General features: G+C 45.1%; 2 protein-coding genes across 2 annotated transcripts; one reads left to right on the top strand and one right to left on the bottom strand.

Moving 5' to 3' along the window:
* The first annotated feature begins 796 nt into the window (after positions 1–796).
* LOC128255461 (uncharacterized) lies at positions 797–21,218 on the top strand. Its single transcript, XM_052985073.1, is given in 12 exon segments — positions 797–1,219; positions 5,754–6,046; positions 6,048–7,148; positions 7,180–9,587; positions 17,491–17,612; positions 17,726–17,810; positions 17,889–17,967; positions 18,992–19,160; positions 19,234–19,392; positions 19,615–19,792; positions 19,859–20,025; positions 20,088–21,218. Coding segments are annotated over 11 exon segments (4,929 nt in total). The 5' UTR covers positions 797–1,219; positions 5,754–5,794; the 3' UTR covers positions 20,297–21,218.
* Positions 21,219–23,251: 2,033 nt separating this feature from the next.
* Positions 23,252–25,156, bottom strand: LOC128255459 (actin-42A). The gene is made up of 2 exons (XM_052985071.1): positions 25,001–25,156; positions 23,252–24,785 (listed from the first exon to the last, which is right to left on the bottom strand). Exon 2 carries the CDS (start codon positions 24,761–24,763, stop codon positions 23,633–23,635), a length of 1,131 nt encoding a protein of 376 aa, XP_052841031.1. The 5' UTR covers positions 24,764–24,785; positions 25,001–25,156; the 3' UTR covers positions 23,252–23,632.
* Between the last annotated feature and the right edge of the window lie 265 nt (positions 25,157–25,421).

The following is a 25,421-nucleotide window of genomic DNA, read 5'->3' as shown; positions in this document are numbered from 1 at the left end:
ATCTATCGGGGCAAACACCTGTGTTTATGTGTGGATTCCTATTTACACAAGATGTCGCAAGAACTATATATTTTGGTCAAGTGCTGGAGACCAGTGAATGTAATCATTATGTTTATGGAATACGGTTAATACGAATTTTCACAGAATTTTCCCAGACATTCCTAAGTGCATGTAATTGAGGTCACAATCTTAGACATATTCCCTTTTCTGGGTCATAGTTTGCCATTTTCCATTTCCCTTAAAGGATTATAATCATTGTTTTTCAGCGGGTAAACATTCCGTATCAATGACGGGTTCAATATCGTTCACAAGAACTTAAGCGGAGACATTTAGAAACGCATAATTTGATTTCCAGCGACGCGACAACGACGAAGTTATTTTGGTTACGTGAACAAATTAATACAACCTGACATTTTGTCAGTAACAGCGACGAGATAATTGTTTTTAACTCGATTTGATCTTTGCAATCAACGCACTTTGTGACTAATTGTTGTCGTAATTGCTAAACTCTGTGCAGTACATCTCGGAGCGATCTAAGAGAGCAAGTAAGTCATTTAAGGCCGAAGAGTGAGCCTGCTCTTTGTGATCAGCTGTTGGTCTTCTTGTCAAAGTTATAAGAGACTAAGACTGAGACTGACTCTTAAGACGGCTCAGAGAGTCAGAGAGAGAGAGAGGGACGGCAGCGAGCTTGGCTCAAATGGTAAATGGCAAACACATTGTGCGAGTGTGTTGGTGCGCTGGCAAAGCCAAGCCAAGCGGTTAAAACCTTTCTATAAAAATTTCATAAACGTATCAGTTGTCTGCGAAGCGGTGCACAAAACGGACGTGTAAACGGAAGCCGCGCGAAAACGGTTCGGAAATCGGAATTGCGCCTGTACACGACAGCGCAGCAGGCAGCACATAGGAAATCGAATTGAATTTAAATCGAATCGGAATCCGATTCCGAATCGGCTAAAGCTCAACGACAGCGCGCTAACAAATTGTGTTTCGTTCACAAGCCAACGGATTATCCACTATCCAGCTATAACACTATCTAAAAACTCGCTGCACGCTGCGGCGCATGCGCGACCTGTCTGTGTTGGTGGCATACTTCTAATAACAACCAGTGTTTCCTTTGTTCAAAAGTGCCTTGACTAGAGCAGCAGCAACAGCAGCAGCCCCACTTTGATATGGCTAAGTGGCAACGAGAGCAGCAGCAGTAGCAGCAAAACTGGAAAAGGTACAAGCCCGGGAAAGCTGCCATATGCGCACCATTCCCCGAAGTGGATCCGATATCCGAAAGAGATGGGAGCAGAACTTTCTATTTTCTTTACTGTTTCGCGTGTGCTTCGCTGGTCAAGTTAGACCCAAGTCAAACATATTCATATTTTCTTTGCCCAAGGCACACGCTTCTGGAATTAGAATGGCCGCTTTCCGTGCGGAATACAAAGTGTAGCTTATTTCGTAAGAGAATTCCTGAGAGTCGCCGCGACACGTTATGGCTTGATCGGCGTAGGGGTTATGCAACGTCGGCCAGCCTGTCCACACAGTGTCGTCCTCAAGTTTTCGCGAACTTTATCGTTCGATATGTGCTAAAATGCACAACTCGCCAGCCAAACGGGGGCGATACATTTGTGGGAGTACGGGTTACGGGTTACGGGTGCGCAGAGTTCCGTGCACATGCTCAGTTTTTCCACACCGACTGCAGTTCAGTTTGTCGGTGATTTTGTTTTTTTTTTTTTTTTTTTTTTTTTTTCCGAGCCACCATCCCGGGCCGTTGAAACCATATCAATTTTGACTTACGTGACTCGGACAGACTGCACCATTTCGCACATATTCTGTGCGTTCGAGCTAAGGTCTAAATTACGGTTCGAGATTGAAATTAGCGAGCTGTAGGGCCTAGAGCCCATTCTTTTCCTGCCTTCGCTTCTACCATGGTCGTAAATTTCCTGCACGATGAGTCACAACCATCAGACGGAGTCGGTTAACAACAACAGTGGCAGACAGCAGACAGCAGCAGCAGAAAAAAACGATAAAAATACAGATACAAAATGTTCAGTTGAAAACACATGAAAATTGCTTTCAAAGGTATTGAGTGCGGAGTGCCAGAAGAGCAAAAGAGAGACGAAAAAGCTCATTGTTAATGGTGTATATTCGCTGAGTTGGTATCCGTGGTCCGCTCATTGTTGTTGGCAAAGCGAGCGGTAACCTCTGCCAGCGTTCCCCGATTATTATCGCTGACATTTTGCCATAAGTGCTGAGGTAATTTGCAGTCAAACTGTTCCTCATACCAATTGAATGGGTTCGCTCTGCATGTCCAGCCACTTCAGGCTCACAAAGATTTCCATGAACTTGGTGGGAAGTTCCCAGCAAAGATTGCAGTTCTTCGCGGAAACATCTCATGGCAAACATGGTTTCTGTTCGAAAATTTAGTCATCGAGTTTTCGTTTAACAAAATTAAGTTAGTCATCTCTCTTAGACTGTTGGGTTTGTTTTAAAAATGACGTGGTGCTCAAAGAGTTTTTAAATAAACTAAGAGGACTTCTAATCTACTTTTTTCCAAGATGAATTATTATTCATTAATTGAAAATTTAATTGTAAAGTCCAAGATATTTTGATTGCACTTACGCTGCAACAAGTTTCGGTCTAAAATGGATAGGGTTAGATATATTTAAGTTAGATGTTCGAAATTCTGCAAGTCAAAGATTTTGTTGATACCTTGCCTATGGTAACGCTTATTTAGCACAGGGCATAGCAGTTTATTACTAAGTAACTACCTCGTCTCTAAAAAAGAAGTGTAAAAAAGGGAGAGCACTGAATCATGTGGAATGCCATGGGTGGAATGAAATGGCTGCTACTAAATTTAGTCAGTGGTCTCGTTACCATTGTGCAATGACCTAAATCATGGACACAAAATCAAAGCCAAACTCATTTTTGGCCATCAGTTGGTCGTTTTTTTGTTGTTGTTTTTTTTTTTTTTTTTTTTTTTTTTGCTGGCTGGTGGTTGTTGGCTATGTTTTTGGTGGCCAAAAAGCTTACTATTCATTTGCACATAAATGGGCAGCAGCTTGCGGACGACCAACTGATTTGCTGGCTAGCTTCGCGCTTCGACTTGAGCTGACCAGTGGCTGTTTTTTTTTGGGAATAAAGTTGATTTAATTTGTGGATGCGCGGAGAAAGTACGGGTCGAAGCTTGACTTTAGTCTGCATCAATTCCCCTGCTCACTTCCTGCTGTCCGCTTGTACTAATTATCTGCTCATTAGTTTTGGCCCTGCCATCTTTCACTGTCAGGTTCACAGCTTAATTACCTTTTTTGATTTCATAAGTGATTTCTGGAAGTGAGTGATACACACTCGCATCAAAGTCAATAAGCAGCAGACTACCTAGCAACATATGCTTGAGCACAAATGTTGCAGCAAACAATCAAACATTCCGTTGGCAACAAGCGAAAGAGTTTGTGTTTGATTTTCGAGGTTTGCTGCTTTTTTGGATTGGCGCACTAGAAGGAAACAAGAAAGAAGCAGACAAGCAGCAACAACAACAAAAAAAAAAAAAACCACTAAACCGGTTCAAATTGGGTCGTAGTACTTTTGAGTGCAATTGTTACCTTTCCACTAACAACAGCAGCAGCAATAGCAACAGCAATAGCAGCAGCAATAGCAACAGCAACCGCTCAACGCCAATCGCACTCGATCCACTCGCTGTGCAGCTCATTATGTCCGTTATTATTATTATGTTGGTGTCTTGTTCAGTTTTCTTGGCACGCGCTGCCAGCGAAAAAACCAACTCCCACACAAATAAACGAAAAAAAAAAAAACAAACTGAGCGATATTTTGTAATGACCATGTTTCGATTCGGTTAGCATAGGTCAGTCAGTTAGCTTGGCTGTGAGTTGAGCTTCTCTTCACTTCGAAATAAATATAGGTACGAATATATTATATTGTTATAAAACATACAGTTTTGATTGGGTCAAATGTAGCCCTTCTATAAGTTTTTGAAACTAAAAACCAACTCTTATAGTTCGTGAGAAAATGGCTAGCTCATCATTGCACGTGTTTTTTAAAGCCAACATTTACAACCTGTTATAATATTTCACTCTACAAGGATCGTTTGCATTTGGCTAACTTACTGTTAAGCGCATAAACATTAGAATAACGACAGCTAAACCACTTCTATAGCTACGCTGGGGTTAAAAAGGTACTCAGTACTCGACCAGACTAGTTTGTTGGCGTCTGGCGCTTGACAAAAACCAGCTGAAAGGAACACATTACCATGACCAGAGGAGCTTTCAATCTCCTTTCAAGAATGTCAGAGAAACCGAGACGGGTTCAACAGGTTTTGTACGTCGCCGTTGTTATTATGGTTATTGTTGGTGTTAATCATCAAAGCAGCTGTTTAATTTTAATACTATTAAACACTTGTTTATATTAAATATATACCCCACTTGAATGTGATGTTTATTGGGATAAAATATCGATTTGCATTTTAAGATTGTTGGTATACAAACCACATTGATATGCAAACAAATTAGTTACTTGCTTTAGTTCCCCCAGCCATTTAATGTTCGCAAATGATTCACATATATTTGGCTGGTAGGAAAATGAGTTCTTTTTGTCAATTTGTAACTAATAATGTAGTGCAATGTAGCGGGTAACTTATAGTCGAGTCACCCGCATAACCTTTTGCGATTTTCTGTTGACTTTGACATTTGCTTATGCTGACAGTATTTTGACGATATATTATTCAGTGCAAGCCCACTTCATTGTTTCCGATGGCAAGATCAAAAGGGTTTTCTCTGCAGGATGTCCAGCTGAATGCCCTCTTGGCCACTCCGTCTCAAGAGGCTCTTTGTCGGCTCGCCAGCAATCTGTTGCCTTGCCACCGAGCGTAACTCTCGAGTCAGAGTCGCTGCCTTGAAATCAGATTCCATCTCGAGGCAGATATACACTCTTGATTACGTGGTGCATACACATAAAAGAAGTTCAATGATCAGCAGCTGAAAGACACCTTCATTTTGTTAACCGCTGATCTGTCTGCCAGGGGTCAATGAATAAGCTACCTCGTGACATAATCACTGGCAATCAATTCAGACTCATCTGCCCACAACGAAATGGCAGCCAAATTTTCCACCGTTAAGTATTCTGTGTGAATCATGCTGTTAAAGTAGTTAATAGATTATAATATAGATATGAACACACGTTCATCAGTTTCTTTTAAAGGTTTATTCTGTTCATCTCAAGGATCATTACACTTGAACCTCAACGAAGACAACATTTGTGGTCTCAGGCAGTAGATTTTGCTTATATTTGTCACGTTCGGTTCTTGCGTTTTTCACTGAAACGATCCCTGAATTTCGAGTGGCTTGCAATTCGCTCCAAATCATTCCATCACATTCAATTCGCATAAAACATTTCTAACGGCTCAAGTGTGTTCCATGCACACGCCTCACAGTGTTTGAATATGTTTAAGGAGTTTTGCATGCTTGGCGAACCCTCAAAACAAAATCCAAGGCTGCCGTAACCAGAATAAAAACAAACCAAAAACACACGATGGTGGAACTCATCGTCGTAATTTACATAAATATTTTCGGCCATGCATAATACTGTGCTGTAGGTCTGAAGTAAACAAGAGCCGGAATCGAATTTCTAGCCAACGATCTCGTCTACTTGTTTGTATCAATCAGCGGAGCATAGAAAAACAGTAAAGAAATCCCAAGAAGGCGACCCAATCTTTCCCAGTTTTGCCAGTACTCAAACGTTTTCTCCCCTCACAGCCGCTAAAACCAGCAGTACCAGTCCAGAGGAAGCCATCATCATGACGGCCATGCCCGTGGTATGGTGCACCGATCCCAATTCGGTGAACAACAAGCCCACGGCCTTCGCCCTGCACGGAATCCAGCTGCAGGGCAATGTTACCCAGAAGCAGGTCCACGCCCTCCGCGAGCTGGTAAACGCCGCCGCCGAGGGTCGCCTCATCCTGCCCTCGGACGGCACCTTCACGCTGCTGGACAGCGGGCTCAGCATCGAGAGCTCAATCGTGGAGCAGGAGTCGGGCAGCTCGATGCCCATCAGGTGCCAATGGTGAGCCAGGTCAGCTGGCCCAGGCGAAGAGTGCCAAGAACACGTACATCCTGATGCCTGTGAGCAAGGCGGAGGGTTCTTCGAGGCAGGGAGGAGCAGCAGGAGGAGCAGGACCATCGGGACAGGCGATTGCAGCCGCTGCCGCCCAACTGGAGTTCCTGCTGGAGCCCAAGTACTCGCCCACGCCCCCCGAGGCCCACTCAGATGAGGAGGCCAATGCGGAGGAGGGTGAGGGTGGAGGAACAGAAGAGATTCTGTACGAGTTCCTGTGCTGCGCCAAGTGCATGAACGAGCAGCGCACTGGACCCACATGCGCCGGGCGTCGCCTGCAGCGCTACTTGAGGACCTGCAGCAGTGGAAGTGGTGGCACCAGTGTCGGTGCCAGCGGCAGAAGCAGCGACTACGAGCCGGTCAACGACCCGGCTACGTGGCAACTGCAACTGGATCCTGTCAGCAGCATTGCCAGCAAGTACGCCCGCCGACAGCAGCGTCACAGGCAGCACGGCACCGTCTCCATGGGCATTGCACGTAATCGCAGCCATCGCCATCACAAATTACCCATGCACAGTGTTAAAATCTTTCATAATCGCAGCACTTACACGCCAGCAACTGCAACTACAGTGGCTACAGCAACAGGAGCGATGCCAATCGCTGTGGGCGGAGGCCGAGTGGTGTCGTCAGTACCGATGACGCTGCCGATTCCCAGTCCGATTCCAATTCCGATTCCGAGCTCGAATCCGAACCCAAATCCGAATTCCAAGCCCAGTCCAGCGAATAGAGCGAGCGTTGGCAGTGAAGCGTTTAGTTTGTTAGCGACAGCGGCGCGATCTACATCTACATCGGTGACAGAAACAACGACATTGCTGTCTCATCTGCCCCTCTACGCTGTGGTAAATAAGAATCGCGACTTGGCGAGCGGTGCCAAGACTGAGACTGAGTTATCCGCAACAGCCATGCTGGCCGTGGTGCCCGAGGAACCGTCGTCGTCACCATCGTCGTCGTCGTCGTCATCGTCGTCGCCACCATCCACCATAGATGGACGCGATCTGATCAGCTTCGACGACGACCAGGCGCAAGTGGGTGTTGAGGTGGCGGACTTTGGGGCATGGAGGCCAGCAGGCGGCCCCCACTGCTGTGGACCTGCTGAGCGCCCCCAACGAGGAGGACATCCTGCTGGCCCTGCTGGAGACGCCGCCCGCCACTCCGCCCAAGCCCTGCTCGCCGGGCAGCAACAGCTCGAGCCGGAAGACCAGCTTCGACTCCACCAGCACCCTCAGCTCCATGGACTCTGGCTTCATGGAGATGCAGAACAAACTGGAGGCCCTGGCAGCAGCAGCGGCGGCGGCTGTGGCTGTGGCAGTGGCCACATCTTCTGGCTCTGGCGAAGCAACAGCAGCAACATCGTCGTTGCCGAGTGGCGAGAAAATCGAGCGACGCAACTACAAGGAATGTCTGACGCAGTCGCGGAATCGCCGAAAATCCTACGAGGAGTTCAAAGCCATGTTCGTTGAGGAGGCAACAGGGCCGATGGCCATGCCACCGACGGTGGCAACAGCGGCGGATGACGCAACAGCAACATCAGCAACAGCCAGCAGCAACACTGTGATCCCACTTTCCTCCATTTCAGAACAAGAAACCACAGGCAGCAAACCGGATTGCGTAAACGAGTTTGCTGCCGCCGCCGCCGCCGCCAGTGCCGATGAAATGGATACCGGCGACGGTGACAGCGATGGTGAAAAAGGCGCTGCTGCCGAAGGCGATCTAACAGCAACAACAACCGCAGCAGTAACAACACCTTTAGTCAGCAGCACCACCACAGAGGCGATGCGAAAGAATTCGGATTTTCTATCGCAGATTCTCGATCATCAATTTGCGGCCAAGGAGCGAGCCAAGGCGCACAAGCGTCGCACTTCGTACGAGGAATTTAAGCGTCTGGTTAACGAAATTGAGCCGCTGGAATGCCCGGACACCCCGCCACTCGCCTCATCTGTGGTCGCACCCACAGCAGCCGCAGCATCAGCCGCATTAGCAGCCGCATCAGCAGCGGTAGCAACATCGCCGCTAAAGCGTCAGAATTCGCGGCAGCGTAAGAGCTTCGCCAGCTACTTTCTGCCGCGCCGGCACTCGACCAAAGAACAAAAGACTGACAAGGAGAATGTACCGTCGCAGGAGCAGCAACAGCAGCATCAGTTGGCGCTGTACAACAAGTTGCCATCCTCTCGAGGCAGCGATAGCTCCAGCACCCAATGCAGACGCAATTTCAAGATCTACGACAAGTTGGTGTACGGCACCATCTATGACATTATCCAGCGCAAGAACGACATCTACCAGAAGTACGACAAGTACATGACCTACGGCACCATCTATGAGATCCTGCACCGCAAATCCTCTCAGGGTGGCGAACGCTGGCAGCGCAAGAGTCTCAGCTCGATCCTGGAGGGCACTCGGTCCTCGGGCGACGTCATCTACGACATTGTCCAGAGGCGGGAGCGCGAGAGGCAGCGTCAGCAACGCATTCTGGAGGCCACCACCTCGGCCACTGTATCTGCGATCAGTCCCCACAAATACGGAACGATCTACGACATTTTGCAGGGCGAGAAACTGGATGCAAGTCATGTGAGCAGTAAACCCCAAGACCCCAAGCCACCACAGGTCAAGCCAACGCGATTCGTGGTCAGCCAGGTGGAGGAGCCCGTTCAGACGGCACCAGCGGATCAGCCGGATGCGAGAGTCACGGATCCGGGTGTCGCAAAGTCCAGCAAGCCGCACAAAATGCGTCGCCTGTCGCACATCCTTAACTACAGCCGAAACAGTGGCGATGATCAGCTGGATGCAGCTGGAAAGGAGGAGGCCAAGCAGAAGCGCACCCAGGCCAAGCGGCGGATCGGGGTAACCAACCTGCTGCTGCCACTGGACTCCGAGGAGCTCTATACCCGCATCATAGCCCAGCAGCGGAGACTGGAAAAGGAGCGTGACCAGGATCCAGAGGCGGAGAGTGGCAGCGACGCGGAATTGTGTCCCCGCGTGACCGCGCTGACCAAGTCCAGCTCGCTGGATGCCATCTCGCTGTCGGTGGCCATTTCGCCCGCATCCTCGCCCTCACCCCCGCGTCCCCGTCGCAGCCTGAAGCAGCATCGGTGCCTCCAGCAGCGCCAGCCAATGCCGCTGGTCAAGAAGCACTCCCTGGACAACTGCCTTCAGATGGTTTCGGCGGCGGCGGCGATTCCCAGTCGCCAGCCGCTCCGTCGCTGGTCCAACCAGACGCCCCTGAAGTGCACATGCCACCACCACGCCGCCGCCGAGGAACTTCCGCTGACCGCCAATGAAAAATCCCGCTCGCTGCCCACCGCCTGCTCCGCCCCCTGCCCCCATACGTGTCCAAGCTCAAGTTCAAACGATCACAGTGGCCCGGCCACAACAAAGTCCTTCGGCAAATTAACATCAACATCGACAACGACGACGGCCAAGAAAGGCAAATCGCGTCGACTTTCAGAATTTACGCGCGGTGAATTTTTAAATGAAAAATCGTAAGTTCAGCCCCCTATACTCTGTCTCACTCACTCCTGCCCCCTTCGCCCTCATCGAAAACAATTTTGGTATTCTAAACATTTTATTTCTGATAAGAGAATATTGGGAATTTCTTCCCATTTCCATTTCCTTCATGAACATTTTATTTCTGATAAGAGAATATTGGGAATTTCTTCCCATTTCCATTTCCTTCATGAACTTTGGCTTAATAAAATTCAAATTCAGTTGGCAGTAATTGGGATTTAAAGAACTAAGCTGTTAGTGTTTTTAAATAAGAACCATTTTAAGTTCAAACACAAAACAATATACAGACTATAGCATTATACTTAGATTTGTATAAATCAAAAAAAGGAGACGAAAGACAGACTATCATATTTCTATTCCTCTAGCTTATTTATTATTTATTTTTCCTGCACACCAAACTCACTGGCAGTGGCATTTGAAGTTTTCCTTCGCCCCACAACATTGCTTATGCCAAAATTTTCCACTGCAACCGAAATTGGTGAAACAAACGCGAACTTCAAGGCCAAATCGCTTCAAATTGGTTCAGCTCTTGAAATTTGCATATGAATGCGAATGCGAGCAGAAAAAAATGTCTGAGCAAACTCCAAAACACGTGCTGCCCAGGCCAAACCGAATCGGGCTAAGTGAAGCATTCGAAGAGGCCAAAACATTCAATCCCAATCCCAATATAAAGCCAATCCATCGCCCACTTGACCACTTGGTTGGTGGGGGGAACATTCAAAACTATGTGTCGAACAATGTTTGTTTATGGTTTAATTGGGGGGAAAAAAACCGAAAAACGGTCACGACTTTCGTCGCCTAATGAACTTCTTCGTCGGCCTGTAAATGAACGGTAAATGTGGCCGTTCATTCGGTAGTCAAATATAGCAGGTTAATAACGTTAGCATTAACGTTGGACGTGCCCGAGTGTCTCACTTACTCGCACCCACAATCACATACATACCCATGTGGTTACAACACTCGATCGAACTGCCGAATAGACGCATACTCACGTTGGAGAGTGGATAAAAGCGAACGATAAACACATTTTTGTATAGCCAATTTTGACTATATGCCTATAAAGTCTTCCTCTGAAGAGTTGCACCCAAACTTGCGGTTCTAATTGATCCCAACTTCCAGTGTATCTGTATTTCCACAAATAAGTTATGAACTATTGAAACTATAGCAGCTTGTTATTATTGCCAATAGCTTTGCCATTACTCACCCTTGTTGTTGATTGATTTTCCCTAGAACGAACCGCAGCCAACTTATTAGATATAGATTGCCAATCAAGCTAATGACTTAGAACAGATGGTGAATTCCTAAATAACTGATTGTTTCTGAAATGAAGGAAATTCAATTTACTTAAAAATTCTACAACTTTGTATATGCAGTAGTTCTTAACCATTGTATTTGAAAAGTCCCCCTTAAATTGTTTACTTGTTTGAACAAGGATGATAGCAGTTTCTGCGCAATTAGCCGACTATCTTTTGTTGCGCAACAAACTTTCAGCTATCCTACCAACACTCCCACTAATGTCAATCATTTCAGTCAATGTCACTCGTAAGATTATGCACTGATCTGCTGTTCTAGCGTCGAGTTATCAATTGTCTCACAAATTAAAAAACCATTACAAGTGCAACGGAGAACCGTCGTCGATTGGCGTGCCAAAGTGCAGTTTCGTTTCGGTGACAATGTTTCCAGCATGCCAAAAACTAGCAGGCCTGCCTAAACACCTGTACTTAAATGCTATTGTAGCGGAACAACAAACAACAACAACAACAAATGGACTGGGTGCAGTTGGGATGGGAGCGCTTGATTCGCCTCCGATTAGTATTTACTTTGTCAACGTGATCTAAAGTCGATCATTTCCTGTGGCTGCGTCATGCCGTGGCTAATGTAAATGCATTAGCAATGGCAGTGCCAGAAGTGCTCGCTAATAATGTGTTTCTGATGCCATCAGACGAAGGCATGCTAATATCAAGTACACGCAAAGATAGCTTCGGTAATTATTTTTTTGCGAGCGCACTCAAGCGGAACGCAGTTTTGGACCTGCCCAAAAATAGCCAACGTAACTGCATTCGTATTGTTGTATTTCGATTCGTTCTGCTTTTGCACATGCTACTCACAGAAAAAACCTCGGACGAGCATTCAAATCGTGTCGGGCTGTGGATAACGAAATTGACATTGAATTGCCTCATGTTTTAATCAGCAACGATTTCAATCAATTTTACGCCACGAAAGTCGAGAATTTGCCAAAAACGTTCTCCAATTGCTCTCTCGCATGTTAGTCGCCAAATCACTTGGAGAATAGCTATGTAATTCTGGGAAAGTGACCACTGATATTAATAGCCGGAACTTGATAATTTGCTAGGCTGCCATCGTTAAAAGGAATGGCCATGGCAGACGTGGCCTGAACGGTTCTGGAAAAATAGTTTTCAGGCGGAGGGAGGTGCAGGTACAGGTACTGGTACTGGTACCCTACCCTGCTCGCAATCCTCGCATTAGCAAATAATTTATCCATAAAAACCAAATCTATTGCCCCGGCCGGACCAGACCAAGTCAAGCCAATCCAAGCCAAGCCAAGTCGAGCAAAGCCATGATGCCTGGCCATATTTATTTTTAGATGCATCGAACTGGTTGCCTTCCCAGCTGCTCGTCGTTGTCTGCACTGATTTGGAATTTGTGCAGCAAGTGTTTCTGTATGTTGTGTGCTGCGCACTCCGTCTTAGGCATCCAGGCATCCTGTCCAGCCCGCAGTCTGGCTCAATTAAATGAGCCCCTCGCATCCAGCTCGCATTTCACAGGCCAGGCAAGAAGAAAAACAGCATTTGACCAGGCACATTGTTATTATTCGATCGATCTATCCATCTATGTGCGTGTGCGTGTGCGTGTGCTTATTTAACCAGCATATCCCGATCGGCTCCGCCGTCAGCTATGAAATTGCATTGGAAATTCACTGCAATTGGCGCCATCGCCATCCAACAATTATGTGTGGCTCCAATCGCTTTAACTTGAATTGGCTTGGCTTGGCTTGGCTTGGCTTGGCTTGGCTTGGTTTGGTTTGTTTTAAAAATAGCCACATGCCCCGAGCAGCCAGTTGTGGTCCACAACTGTCAATTGCCGAGTGCGTTTCAAAGGCTCGTCGAGATGGCCAACAACAGTAGCTAGCGCACTGGCAAACTCGAATGCCGGAAATGAAATACGTTTTAAGCAACAGATAGACAATACAGCAGTATTTCTGCTTAAAAGCATTGAGGTTTTTGGAATGGAATGGGGGAAATCTCTTTCAATTTTCTTTTATTGCTTATAATTAAGAAGTCGATCATTTTCGGTTTACACAATTACACTGTGCTACAACTATTTGAATAAAAATGATTTTAAAATCATTGTTTTCAGCATAGTTATTAGCTGAAGAATCCGGCAACTTTATTTTCCATACATTTCTGAAAACAACATTATTTGTGTGGGTCCTACACATTTTTCCACCAATGTCTTACAGCGCCTGTGAGGTTACAATGGCAATCAAATTTATTTTATTTACTACTACATAAATGTGAATTTTTTGATGTAACAAAAACGAATTAATTACTTAGATATTCAATTGATACCTTTTGCTTATTACCTACTATAAACATCAATTCATTGACTAACAAAGGATCAGTAAACAAAATGACTCTTCAATCTGCTTATCAACGCGCTTGTTGACCGCCATTAAACACGGCAGATGCAATCAGCAACTTTTGTTATGTTTGCTGAATACAAACTGAGTGTATTCCGCCATCGAAACGCCATTCGTATCATTGTCGCACTCAATCGTGGCCGATTGCATGGTGTATTATCGCATTTGCAGTGTCCAGTTGCTGGCTGTTAATTAATAGCGGCTGAATGACGCAGCTCTGGAACGATATTTACACAATTTGCTCTGCAGCTGGTGTCTGAGCCTTTGGATTTCCTGGTGATTCAATTGCGTGATCTGTTTTTTTCCCAGCGACGTCAGTTCTACCCTAAATGTTTTTGTTAAATGTAAATTTCTTTGACTCGTCAACGGCTATTCCAAGTTCTTATCGAGGGAGTTTTTTTTTTTTTTCAACAAACTAAAGTTACCAGGTTGTGCCTCTTTATTAACTAACAAATACTTATACGGACTCCGTTTCTTATTCGGCTAACACCAAATACAGTAACCTCTTGAGTGAGCAATCGCAAAAGCTGTTTTATGTTTTGAACGATAAATAATATATCTTTTAGTTAGAATTGTGGAATTTTCAATTTCTGACTAAGCAGATGTTTTAGACTTTGTTAGCGCCTTTCATATGTAAGTGCAAATAACAAGTTCATGCATGTACTGATTAGTAGATTTACTAAACGTATTTCTTACAAAATAATTAAGTATCTATTGGAAATTAGAAAAGAGTTTAAAAATGCCAGCCAAAAAAGGCTTCACTGTATCATATATTGACTTGCCAAGGGGCCGCGATGATTGCCCAAATGCTTCTAATTAAATATGTGAAATTAAATATGTAAGACGTTCAGCGGATGTTGGGTCTCTGTGGCCAGCAGCCAATTACAGAGAAAGTGACAGTGCAGCAGCAGGCCGGACTGCATGTCTGCGTATCGTATCAGGTCCGTTTTTTCCGGTCGACCAATAAAAATTGTACCCCAATTAATAGGCGCTTGAAAGAGAAGAGGGCGGTGCCTCGTATTGTATTTTTCAGGAATTCACTAGAAATATCCAATAGGTAAAAATACAAATTTAAAAAAAATTAGTCGCTGTCCGTTCGTGGAAACTACTTGGCCAACAAATTAGCAAATGCAAATTTAGAGTGATAATGTTGTTAAAGATGGAGATCATCGCCAGATGGGAAGTTCACACCATCTTTTAAACATTCACGTGACGTGTTGAGAACCAAACCAAACCGAACCAAAACCGAACCAACCCGTTTCGATGGTGTCCGCTAACAGATTTCACAAACAATGCCGGACTTCGTCATGACCTGCTTCAATGAGTTTTCGCAAAAGGCACCTCCAGAAGGAGGAATAGAGAACGACCGACCACAAGCGATTGACAGCGGCTGACGAGGCCAACCGTTGCTCGAATCCATGCGAGTTGCCAAAGTTAGTGGCGTCTGGCCCAATTGCCTCGAGTGAATGAAAACGGGTGCGAGGAAATCAGTCCAAAAGGCTTGGCCAAAACGGGGCGGCGGGCGAACTCATGTCAATCAAGTGGAAGTAGACTCGGTGCTCGTCTTGTGGGCCAACTGACTATCTGGCCAACCGAAAATTGGAGCAGGTTCTCCATTCATCCCAGTGTGAGGCCTCCAAAACACGGACTTGCCCATCATGGCCAATCGATTCGCCAGCTAATCTAATTTTAACTCAAAACATGCATGCGTCCACGTTTGTGCTGTGCAGGCTGGCCAAGTGCAATTAAGTTACCAGCTAAAAACTAGCCAAACTTGTTGCCACAAAGATCGTACATGTATCTCGCCATCGCCATCGCCATCACCATCGCCGTTCCATTAGCCATGGCCAAAAAAAGGCCCAAAGCCATGTTTGGGGCGTAGAAAAATTGTAGAAAAAACGAAAATCCTCCACGCCTCGAATGCTGTTTTGTATATATTTTTAGACAAAATCGAATAAGATTGCGATGCCGTGTTTAAAAATAGCTTCAAGTGGCTGCCACAGACCACGGACCCCGATGTTATGGAAGCTGCGCATGCGCTCGGTTTGGCCATTTAATTTTGGCTCTGCCATGCAGTGCCTAGTTTGGTTTGCTCTCTATGCAGTACACTTTGCCATTCTGAGTATGTGTAAAATCTTGTTCCAGGCTAAGCTTCTTTGACAAAATAAGATTCTTGGGTTACAATACCACTCATTTGAAAACCTACAACCAAACCAATAGTTTATGTAAAATTCATGTAAAACGTTATTTAGTTATTGAGGATTTTTGATTGTAAACTCCTAAATTGTTGGGTTTATTTCTTTAAAGAGCAGCCAGTATTCACTGTTTGTAGATAGTCAGTCGATCGTGAGGAGGTATCATGTTTTGTTTGCGCTTCTCATCCGGGTGGATCGCCGCGCCACCGGCATTAGCTAGCTGCTCCTAACAGCTCCGACAGGATGCCCATTCCCGTCGTCGACTTGTCTTGTGTGTAATTAAATCGTGTTGCATATTTATGAAAGTCATGCATGCACATAAATGGTCGGACCAGGCCAGCAGAGTGGCTATAAATACGCTCGCAGCAGCAGCAGCAGCCGGAGCAGCCTCCTCTACGAGAGGAGCAGCCAAACCCCTGGCAACGCACATTTAATGGCGTCTAATAAACGCTTATTGGCGTAATAGACACGTGCTGGCGAGGATTCAAGCAGCCCTGCAGCCCCCCGCTCCCAATGGCTCGTCAATCAATCAAACCGTATGCAAACACGCCTTCCATTCATGCGCATGTTCAGCGAAGGCATCATCATCCTGTTGACTGGCAAATTGCTAGATGACTTTGTTGCAACTTGCAACTGCAAACGTTGGCTGCTGCATCGCATACGATGGTGATGATGATGATGACTATGATGATGGTAGTCAGGCTGTCCGGCTGCTGGACAAACAGACAACAAATTAAAAGTGCCCGGTCAGGCGAGGACTTTGACTGCGGGAGACAAGTTCTGTTAATAATACCTTTAAATGGCTTTGCGCAATCAAAATTGGTTGGCTCCAAGACTCGTCCGTCACTGAATCAGTGCCAGAGTTGATGGTAGCTGACTTCCTGCCTTTTTCTTTTGTTCCGACTGCCTCGTTTCAGATTTTGATATAGAGAAATTATTATCGTTCCTGTCGCTTTCACTTTTCGAGCCTCGTTCAGAACCAGCTGCACTCTAGCTTAACGAACCCCTTTCCTCTTGTGTGTGTGCATTGAAAAGAAAAGTCCCCCTTTTCATATATGTACCTACTATATGTATGTGCGATAACCCATATAGAAAGCATACACCATACACCATACACATACACTTCACACGACTTCATCGTTTCTCGGCACACAGATTTGGCCACGCTTCTGTCATCATCCGTTATCTGGCGTTCGTCACGAACTCCAAAATGTGAATTGGACTGTTATGTAAGAGATCTGTCTGTCACACACATCATTTAATTGACCACCTCCTGCTGTCGAAGCGACAAAATAAAAGAAAGAAAGGTAGATGAAGAGAGGGGAAGACGACCGAAGACGACCACATCCAGTTACTTTTCTTTATTAAGGTCAATGTTAATGCTGCATTAAATCGGATTGAAATATTTCGTTTGAAATATTTGTTTTGTATGCCGACACAGAGTAATAAATCATGTCGAATCGATGGCAAGCTTTGTTTAGCAAGTGAATCTTTAGATACAAGTATATTATTTTCATCTGTCGATTTCAACATTGCTAATTGCCAAGTTTAGAAAGCGATTAATATGCATACCAGACACCTACAATTTCCTTCGTTTATAAATTGTGATTCGGAAGTGCAATTTTACAGCTCTGCGACACCTTCGGTAGTAAATTTAATTTGAATGATTATTAAAATATTCACACACCCAGCGCTCACAGACCCAATTGTGTAAAGACTAAGTGAATAAAAAAGAGAACATTAAATGGGCAATTCCAAATAGGCAGCACGTACCAAATGATACTTGTGTGACTCATAGATGGGGAGTATCTCTAGGTCTCCCACACGGGAACAACTGTCTGAGGAGAAGGCATGGAATGGTGTAACCTCGATAGAGCGGTTTCCTTAATAAAATTACCCGATTTATGATAAAAACTCAACACTTTTCGCTTAATTTGTTCGTGCTCTGTAAATATTTTCACTTACCTGCCCATACTCATACTAATTTCCTCCTTCTCGGCGATTGTCGCTTTTTAATTGCAGTTGGTACTTCCGCAAAATCAAACGCATTGAGGCTGAGAAAAAACTTCTACTGCCAGAGAACGAGCACGGTGCATTTTTAATTCGAGATTCCGAGAGCCGTCACAACGACTATTCGCTATCAGGTGCGTGCCTAAACAAGGCATTCAATTAGCATTATTGTGCATTATAATTGTATTGCGCGGCGTACTAATGTGTGGTGGTGTGGTGTTTTTTTGTTTTTAAATGCATTTTGCAGTGCGCGATGGCGATACGGTTAAGCACTATCGCATCAGACAATTGGATGAGGGCGGCTTCTTCATTGCCAGACGCACGACCTTCAGGTGAGTTGTCATCAGCCGAAATCGCCAGTGAGCAGTCGCATTGACACCTCTTACATCTTATCCCAACCACGCAAACAGAACCCTCCAGGAGCTGGTCGAACATTATTCCAAGGACTCCGATGGCCTGTGCGTCAACCTCTGCAAGCCGTGTGTCCAGGTAAGATTGCATGGCAAATGGGGGGCCACTGTAGCCATTGTTTGCTTTGGTTTAATCGCGCATTTTACATCCGACTTGCCGCCAAATGTGTGGATGCGTGGTACAATGATAACATTTGCATTTGACATTGTTATGCCTTGGTTTTCTGTTCATTTCGAAATGCCCAACACACGTGTATACTAAAGAACTGTTTTTATATATTTTCCTTGTATTTCTTTCATGTTTCTTTAATTAACACCAAATTATGTCTGTAAAATAATAACAATACAAAACGAAAACGAAAACGATAACGATAACCAAACCAACTCGAATATAAACAAAATCAAAAGACAAATTCTTTTTCGGGTGTCTTTGAGGTAGGATTTCTATCTAAGACGTTTATGATGTGCGTGTGTTTATTTCCCATTAACACAACAGTACCAAAAAACCAGAGTCCATTCTGTCACCGCCAATCAACACCCTCACAAAGAATTAAATTAACCGATCATATTCCATTAATGTAATATCGACTCTAATGCCGGCGATCCAGACAAACCACATGAGCTATAGGCATGCAGTCAGCGTTCAAAAGCAGTTGAGACGACGATCCCTGGCACATGATGACATTCCAAAGCACCATCCACCCTTCCACATTATATGTCACAGTTAATTTGGCCATATCTTAATATTGCGTGTCTAATTAATGGCAAAAAGCAGTGAAGGGAGACCGAGCTAAAAACGTTTTCAAGTGTGCACTTAACATCAATATGAACTGATATTTTGCACTCTGACTGTTTGCCTTTGAACCCCCGAATAATGACCCTGCAATCGTTTCACATCCGTCCCAACTTTAATGGAACAGATACAGATGCTTGTAATTTGTAAATAAGGCCTAAATGTACGCTACAATTCATTGCTCAATTGGCACGATCATTTCTCCAAGTCGAACACTGCTGCGCCTCAAAATGTGCAATAGAAAAGGCATTTACTAATTGATTTCTCTATCCACACTACTATGTCATCGTCGCATCGCATCGCATCGCAGATCGAGAAGCCCGTCACCGAGGGACTCTCACATCGCACTCGCGATCAGTGGGAGATCGACAGAACGTCCCTCAAGTTCGTGCGCAAACTGGGCTCTGGACAGTTCGGTGATGTCTGGGAGGGACTGTGGAACAACACGACACCTGTGGCCATTAAAACTCTGAAATCTGGTAAGTCCGATGGCTTAAAGCTTAAAAACCAAGCGCACTTCTGTGGTTTGCTAATATTCGCTTCTGTATTCAGGCACAATGGATCCCAAGGACTTCCTGGCGGAAGCCCAGATCATGAAGAAACTGCGCCACACCAAGCTCATACAGCTGTATGCGGTCTGCACTGTGGAGGAGCCCATCTACATTATCACAGAGTTGATGAAGCACGGTTCACTGCTGGAATATCTCCAAGGTATGCCGCGGACCAAAGCTGCGACAACGAGTCTCATACCGAAACTTTTGCTGCTTGCATTAACCAAATTCTGAATCGAACACTCTCTGTACACCTTCTTTCATGCCACGCAACGTCAACCAAACAACCAAACAACCAAACAACCCAACAACCAACCAACCAACCAAACGCTCGCTTATCATGTCATGTCAATTGCTTATTTTTGTTTTTAATATCTTTTAGCCATTGCAGGCAAGGGTCGTAGCCTCAAAATGCAAACCCTGATTGACATGGCGGCGCAAATAGCTGCTGGCATGGCCTACCTGGAGTCCCAGAATTACATTCACAGAGATTTGGCGGCACGCAATGTGCTTGTTGGCGATGGCAACATCGTCAAGATTGCCGACTTTGGCTTGGCCAGGTAATTACCACACGAACCTACACTAAAGTAAACCCTATTATATTTTAAAAAAAAATTCCTGCTCAGGCTCATCAAGGAGGACGAGTACGAGGCTCGAGTGGGCGCACGCTTCCCCATCAAATGGACTGCTCCCGAGGCGGCCAACTACAGCAAATTCTCAATCAAATCGGATGTCTGGAGCTTCGGTATTCTACTCACAGAGCTGGTCACATACGGACGCATACCATATCCAGGTGAGTCAAGCCCTTCCGAGGTTGTTGTACAATGTAATCAAACGACTCATCTCCTCGCATAGGCATGACCAACGCCGAGGTGCTGACGCAAGTGGAGCACGGATACCGCATGCCGCAGCCGCCCAACTGCGAGATGCGCCTGTACGAGATAATGCTGGAGTGCTGGCACAAGGACCCGATGCGCAGACCCACGTTCGAGACGCTCCAGTGGAAGCTGGAGGACTTCTACACATCCGATCAGAGCGACTACAAGGAGGCGCAGGCCTACTGATAAATGCTTCGCGGGGTCACGGACGCGGCCAGCAGCCGTGACGAGAAGCCAAACAGCTGCAAATAATCGCCGGGCATCCCAAAACGGACAATTCTTACTAAGTTACTTACATGAGTTTTGCATAGATTTTCTACTGTTCAACCGCACACCCTGGGTGCTCTTGGGTGTGCTCGTCTAGGTGACTCCATACGATGATACGATTCATGTTATTAGCGTTTAAGCTAACAAATAGTTGCTAAGGTGGAATGCAATTTCAAAGGACGTTCCATTGGGACGTTCGTTTTTGTTGTTTATTATGACAAACATATTGATTGTTGGTCGAATTGATGCGTTCTGACACCCTTGTCGTACTTTTCGGTTAGCATATCACATGTATTATTATTCATATAACGCATATAGCATATACATACGCGCATACACACTTATATATATATACGAACACTTATATATAGGATATACAAACGTATAGTCAGATGTATGCCGATGCCCCTCCATTATTCAAATATGCAAGCACACACACTTACCCACCCTGCCCTATTTTTCTTTAGTTTATAGGCCAATCTGAGAACGATATTTGCAGCACACAAATATGAACGAATGTTTCGCTTTTAGTTAATTCATTACATACATACGTGTCTTACCCAACTCTCACTCAACATTATCAACGACATTATATGCTTTATCACAAATAGGAAAAGTAAAAAGCAACACAAACGCCAATCATCAAGTGCTAGCTATACGCTATACGCTACTTTGCCGCGCGCAACAGCAAAAATCCATATGATTAATTTTTTTAGACTTTAATTGTAATTTGTAACCATTTAATAATATTCAGCTTATGATTAAAACACATACACATATACGAAAACATGTACATTTAGAACCAAGAAAATAAATTTCTTCATAATTTATAAATCTAAAATCCAAGCAATTCTATGGAATCGCAAGTCTCTACTTATTGTTAAATCCTTTGAACCCTTTTGAAAAGCTGGCATTCAAAAATTTCATTGACAAATTTCAACTAAGTATTAAACATAGCAATCAGCTTTCATTAAAAAAAAAAATAGTTTTTGAATGAAATGGAAACTGTCAAGATCTTTAAGAATTTTAAATTGGTTTTGTCAAAATTCCATTTTTAATTGTAAGTTTGGGAAAACAAACACTTTAAATTGACTTTTGGCAGAGGTTGCCTAGGTTTTTGCTTTGTTTTTCCCATTTTTCAAAGTTTTACCAATAACAATACTAAAAAACGTTTATTTAATGATACAAGTACGCAAAAAATGTTTCCGAATATCTTAAATCATGACGAATTTGAAAGGAATTTGTTTTTAGCGCTAATTATTTTTTGCTGCCATGAGTAATTGCCTATTCATAAATGAAAATATGATAGTCGACTTTGCAAAATTTAGTTACGCAGGACCGATCGTATTAGATTTATGGGTGTACAAGCTTTAGATGGCGGTAATATGCTTTTTATTGATTTATACTGCTTTGGTGAGTATGTTTGTGAGTGGATAGCAGATCTGTTCTTCCAGAAAGCCAATAAATACATTTTACCCATTTTCAATGCCTAATCTATTTACATTTACTCTGAAGAATGCATTAAACGAAGGCTGATTTTATTAATGTATGCTAACCTTAGAATGAGTTTTATGTAGTCTGTAAAAAGTACTCTAAAATCTGTCATTATAATCTATATCTGTACTGAAATGCACAAAATATTTAAGTATGTTTTTATAGAGGCGTAATAATGCCACTCAAGCAACTTTAATCAAAACATACCGAGTTCAGCGAACCTCTCGATTTATTTATCCAATTTGGTGCGCCATACGACATAAGAATGGTGATTAATGCAACTTATTTAACTTACAATTAATGTCATATTTAATATGTAAAGAAATTATATTGAACAAATAGTAATCATGTATAACGATCGATTTCAACGTCTATTTAAAGAAGACGGCCCCCACACACGGATGGCTAGTTTTCCAATCAAAGTAATGTAGCAAATAAGAATATATATATGCTAACCCCAACTGACACGATATATATATATGAATAAAGTAAAATAATTATTTTTAAAAAGTTCGCTTTGATCTATGTACATATGTACGACAAGCTCCAATTATGGGCATTGGCGGTCAACGCAAGTCGGCTCCACTTCTGGCCATAGTTGATTAAATTTGGTCAATGCGATTCCCCGGACCAGATCGATCACCCATAGTTTGTTTAGAGATCGCCTCCCTAAAATGTCGTTCTGTGCGCTTCACTCGCCAATAGACAATGTGGATTAGGGGTGCGCCACGCCCCGTCCAGCTCCGCCCAGCCCATAAACGAACTCGGGCAAACAATGCCAATTGATGGCAACAACAACAATAACAACAACAACGACGACGACTGCGACTACTCCAAACATTCGTGAGTGAGTCAACAATGCGGCTTTGTGCTTTGTTTTCGCCTCGATTTGCAGTGGCCAGTATGAGTGCGATTGCGAGTGCGCGTGCGATTCTCCTCCACTATTCTATTTCCTTATAAGGCAATGCTGGTGCAGCTGTTTTTGGGGTTTCACTTGCAATCAATCAACGTGAAACTACCGCTAATAATGGGCGGTGTCGTATGATAAGCGGACCGAATCCAGGCTGATTCACCCGCCCAACCATATGCACAGATATCCATGGCGGCGGAAATCGCCGGCAGTGAGCTGACCAAGTGATTGGTTATCAACTCACTTCCTGCAAACCGATGTTTGCTCGCATCTGACTCAAACACACAAACAAACAGCAGAGCAGGCAGGCCGCCTTATTAGTAAGCGCTTTATCGGCGCTAACGCCTTCGCCATACCGCATGCCAATGAAATGAGCGCATAGTATGTATCAGATCGCCGGTTAGTCATACATATTTTAGCCAAATGCTAGTTACTGCAAAAGAATAATGATTGGACACTTTGGACGGCGGTTTTCAGTTCTTTTCGTCGCTTTATTTTTTAAGAAGCGGTTACAAGTATTTTAGTGGTATGGTATGCTTTAGTTTAATACATATGTAGGAATGCATGGAAGTTGTGATGGAAATGCCAAATCTGAATCAATTATAGAGGCCAATGTGCGTATGAACTTGAATTTGGAAAAGAACACAATATGGTTTGCTTATGCGTACGTGCTACAATTGTGTAAAAAAGTGTTGTGGAATGCATTCTTCCGGAAGAAGCGGGAATGTTGGGCGCTTGCTCCCGGTGTTAATGTACTCATGCCAATACTTCTGACTCCCGTCCTTTGTCTGCAGTGGGCGTGTTCGGTGCGGTGCGTTGCGGAACGACCACGCCCAGCTCGGCGCTCCTGCTTAGAAGCACTTGCGGTGGACAATGGAGGGGCCGGACTCGTCGTACTCCTGCTTCGAGATCCACATCTGCTGGAAGGTGGACAGCGAGGCCAGGATGGAGCCGCCGATCCAGACAGAGTACTTGCGCTCTGGCGGAGCGACAATCTTGATCTTCATGGTGGACGGAGCCAGGGCGGTGATCTCCTTCTGCATGCGATCAGCAATGCCCGGATACATGGTGGTACCGCCGGACAGCACAGTGTTGGCGTACAGATCCTTGCGGATGTCGACGTCGCACTTCATGATCGAGTTGTAGGTGGTCTCGTGGATGCCGCAGGCCTCCATGCCCAGGAACGAGGGCTGGAAGAGCGACTCGGGGCAGCGGAAGCGCTCGTTTCCAATGGTGATGACCTGTCCGTCGGGCAGCTCGTATGATTTCTCCAGCGAGGAGCTGGATGCGGCCGTGGCCATCTCCTGCTCGAAGTCGAGGGCAACGTAGCAGAGCTTCTCCTTGATGTCGCGCACGATCTCACGCTCGGCGGTGGTGGTGAAAGAGTAGCCGCGCTCGGTCAGGATCTTCATCAGATAGTCGGTCAGATCGCGACCGGCCAGATCCAGACGCAAGATGGCGTGGGGCAGGGCATAGCCCTCGTAGATGGGCACGGTGTGGGAGACACCGTCGCCGGAGTCCAAAACAATACCGGTGGTACGGCCGGAGGCGTACAGCGAAAGCACAGCCTGGATGGCCACATACATGGCCGGGGTGTTGAAGGTCTCGAACATGATCTGGGTCATCTTCTCGCGATTGGCCTTGGGGTTGAGCGGAGCCTCGGTCAGCAGGACGGGGTGCTCCTCGGGGGCGACGCGCAGCTCATTGTAGAAGGTGTGGTGCCAGATCTTCTCCATGTCATCCCAGTTGGTCACGATGCCGTGCTCGATGGGGTACTTCAGGGTGAGGATACCGCGCTTGCTCTGCGCCTCATCGCCCACATAGGAGTCCTTCTGGCCCATGCCGACCATCACGCCCTGGTGACGTGGACGGCCCACAATCGAGGGGAAGACGGCACGCGGTGCGTCATCGCCGGCAAAGCCGGCTTTGCACATGCCGGATCCGTTGTCGACCACCAAAGCTGCAACCTCTTCGTCACACATTTTGCTGTAGGTTGGTTGGGATCTGCAATGGAGAACAACGCCGAATATGTACACTAGAATCGGGACAGCGGCTTCTACAGCAAATGAACAATGCCAAGTACAGGCAAAAAAAAAACGCAGACAGACTCAACGCCACTCCACTCCACTTCCCGGAAAACCAGGCTGGCGGAGTGGAACGGGGCGGAGCGGAGGACTCGCGCACGCACAGACGAACAAGGAGACGGGCAGGAATCTTACCTTTTATGGAAAAATGTAAAACGAGTAGCTTTTAGTTATCCGCTGCGCAAACTTAGCACAATGACTGACGCTCTAAGATTGAATTGACCGACGCCTACTTTTTCGACTTAAAGTGGTTGAAAAGCAGTGTGACCATCTGCCACGCAAAATAATGTGCTATTTCACCAAATGAAAATACCAGAATAGGTGCTAGAAAATAACAATTAGTTTCGTTTAAAGTTTTATATCAGTTGCCGAAAAAAATTACTATTTTAAAAGGGTTTTTCTAATTTGTAACTAAAACCGCAAACATTTTTAAAAAGTTTTTAACAGGTTGCAGAAACCACAATTCTAAAATGCGCCTCTTACACACAAAACTGGTAAAATCAAATTTGGCCCAGGACACTGTATTGAGGGACCCAACAACATTGTTTTTTTAATA

The sequence above is a fragment of the Drosophila gunungcola genome (assembly GCF_025200985.1).
Source record: "Drosophila gunungcola strain Sukarami chromosome 2R unlocalized genomic scaffold, Dgunungcola_SK_2 000011F, whole genome shotgun sequence".
Taxonomy (NCBI): domain Eukaryota; kingdom Metazoa; phylum Arthropoda; class Insecta; order Diptera; family Drosophilidae; genus Drosophila; species Drosophila gunungcola.
The sequence above is the reverse complement of the archived record's forward strand: the minus strand, read 5'-3'. Positions and strand labels throughout refer to the sequence as shown.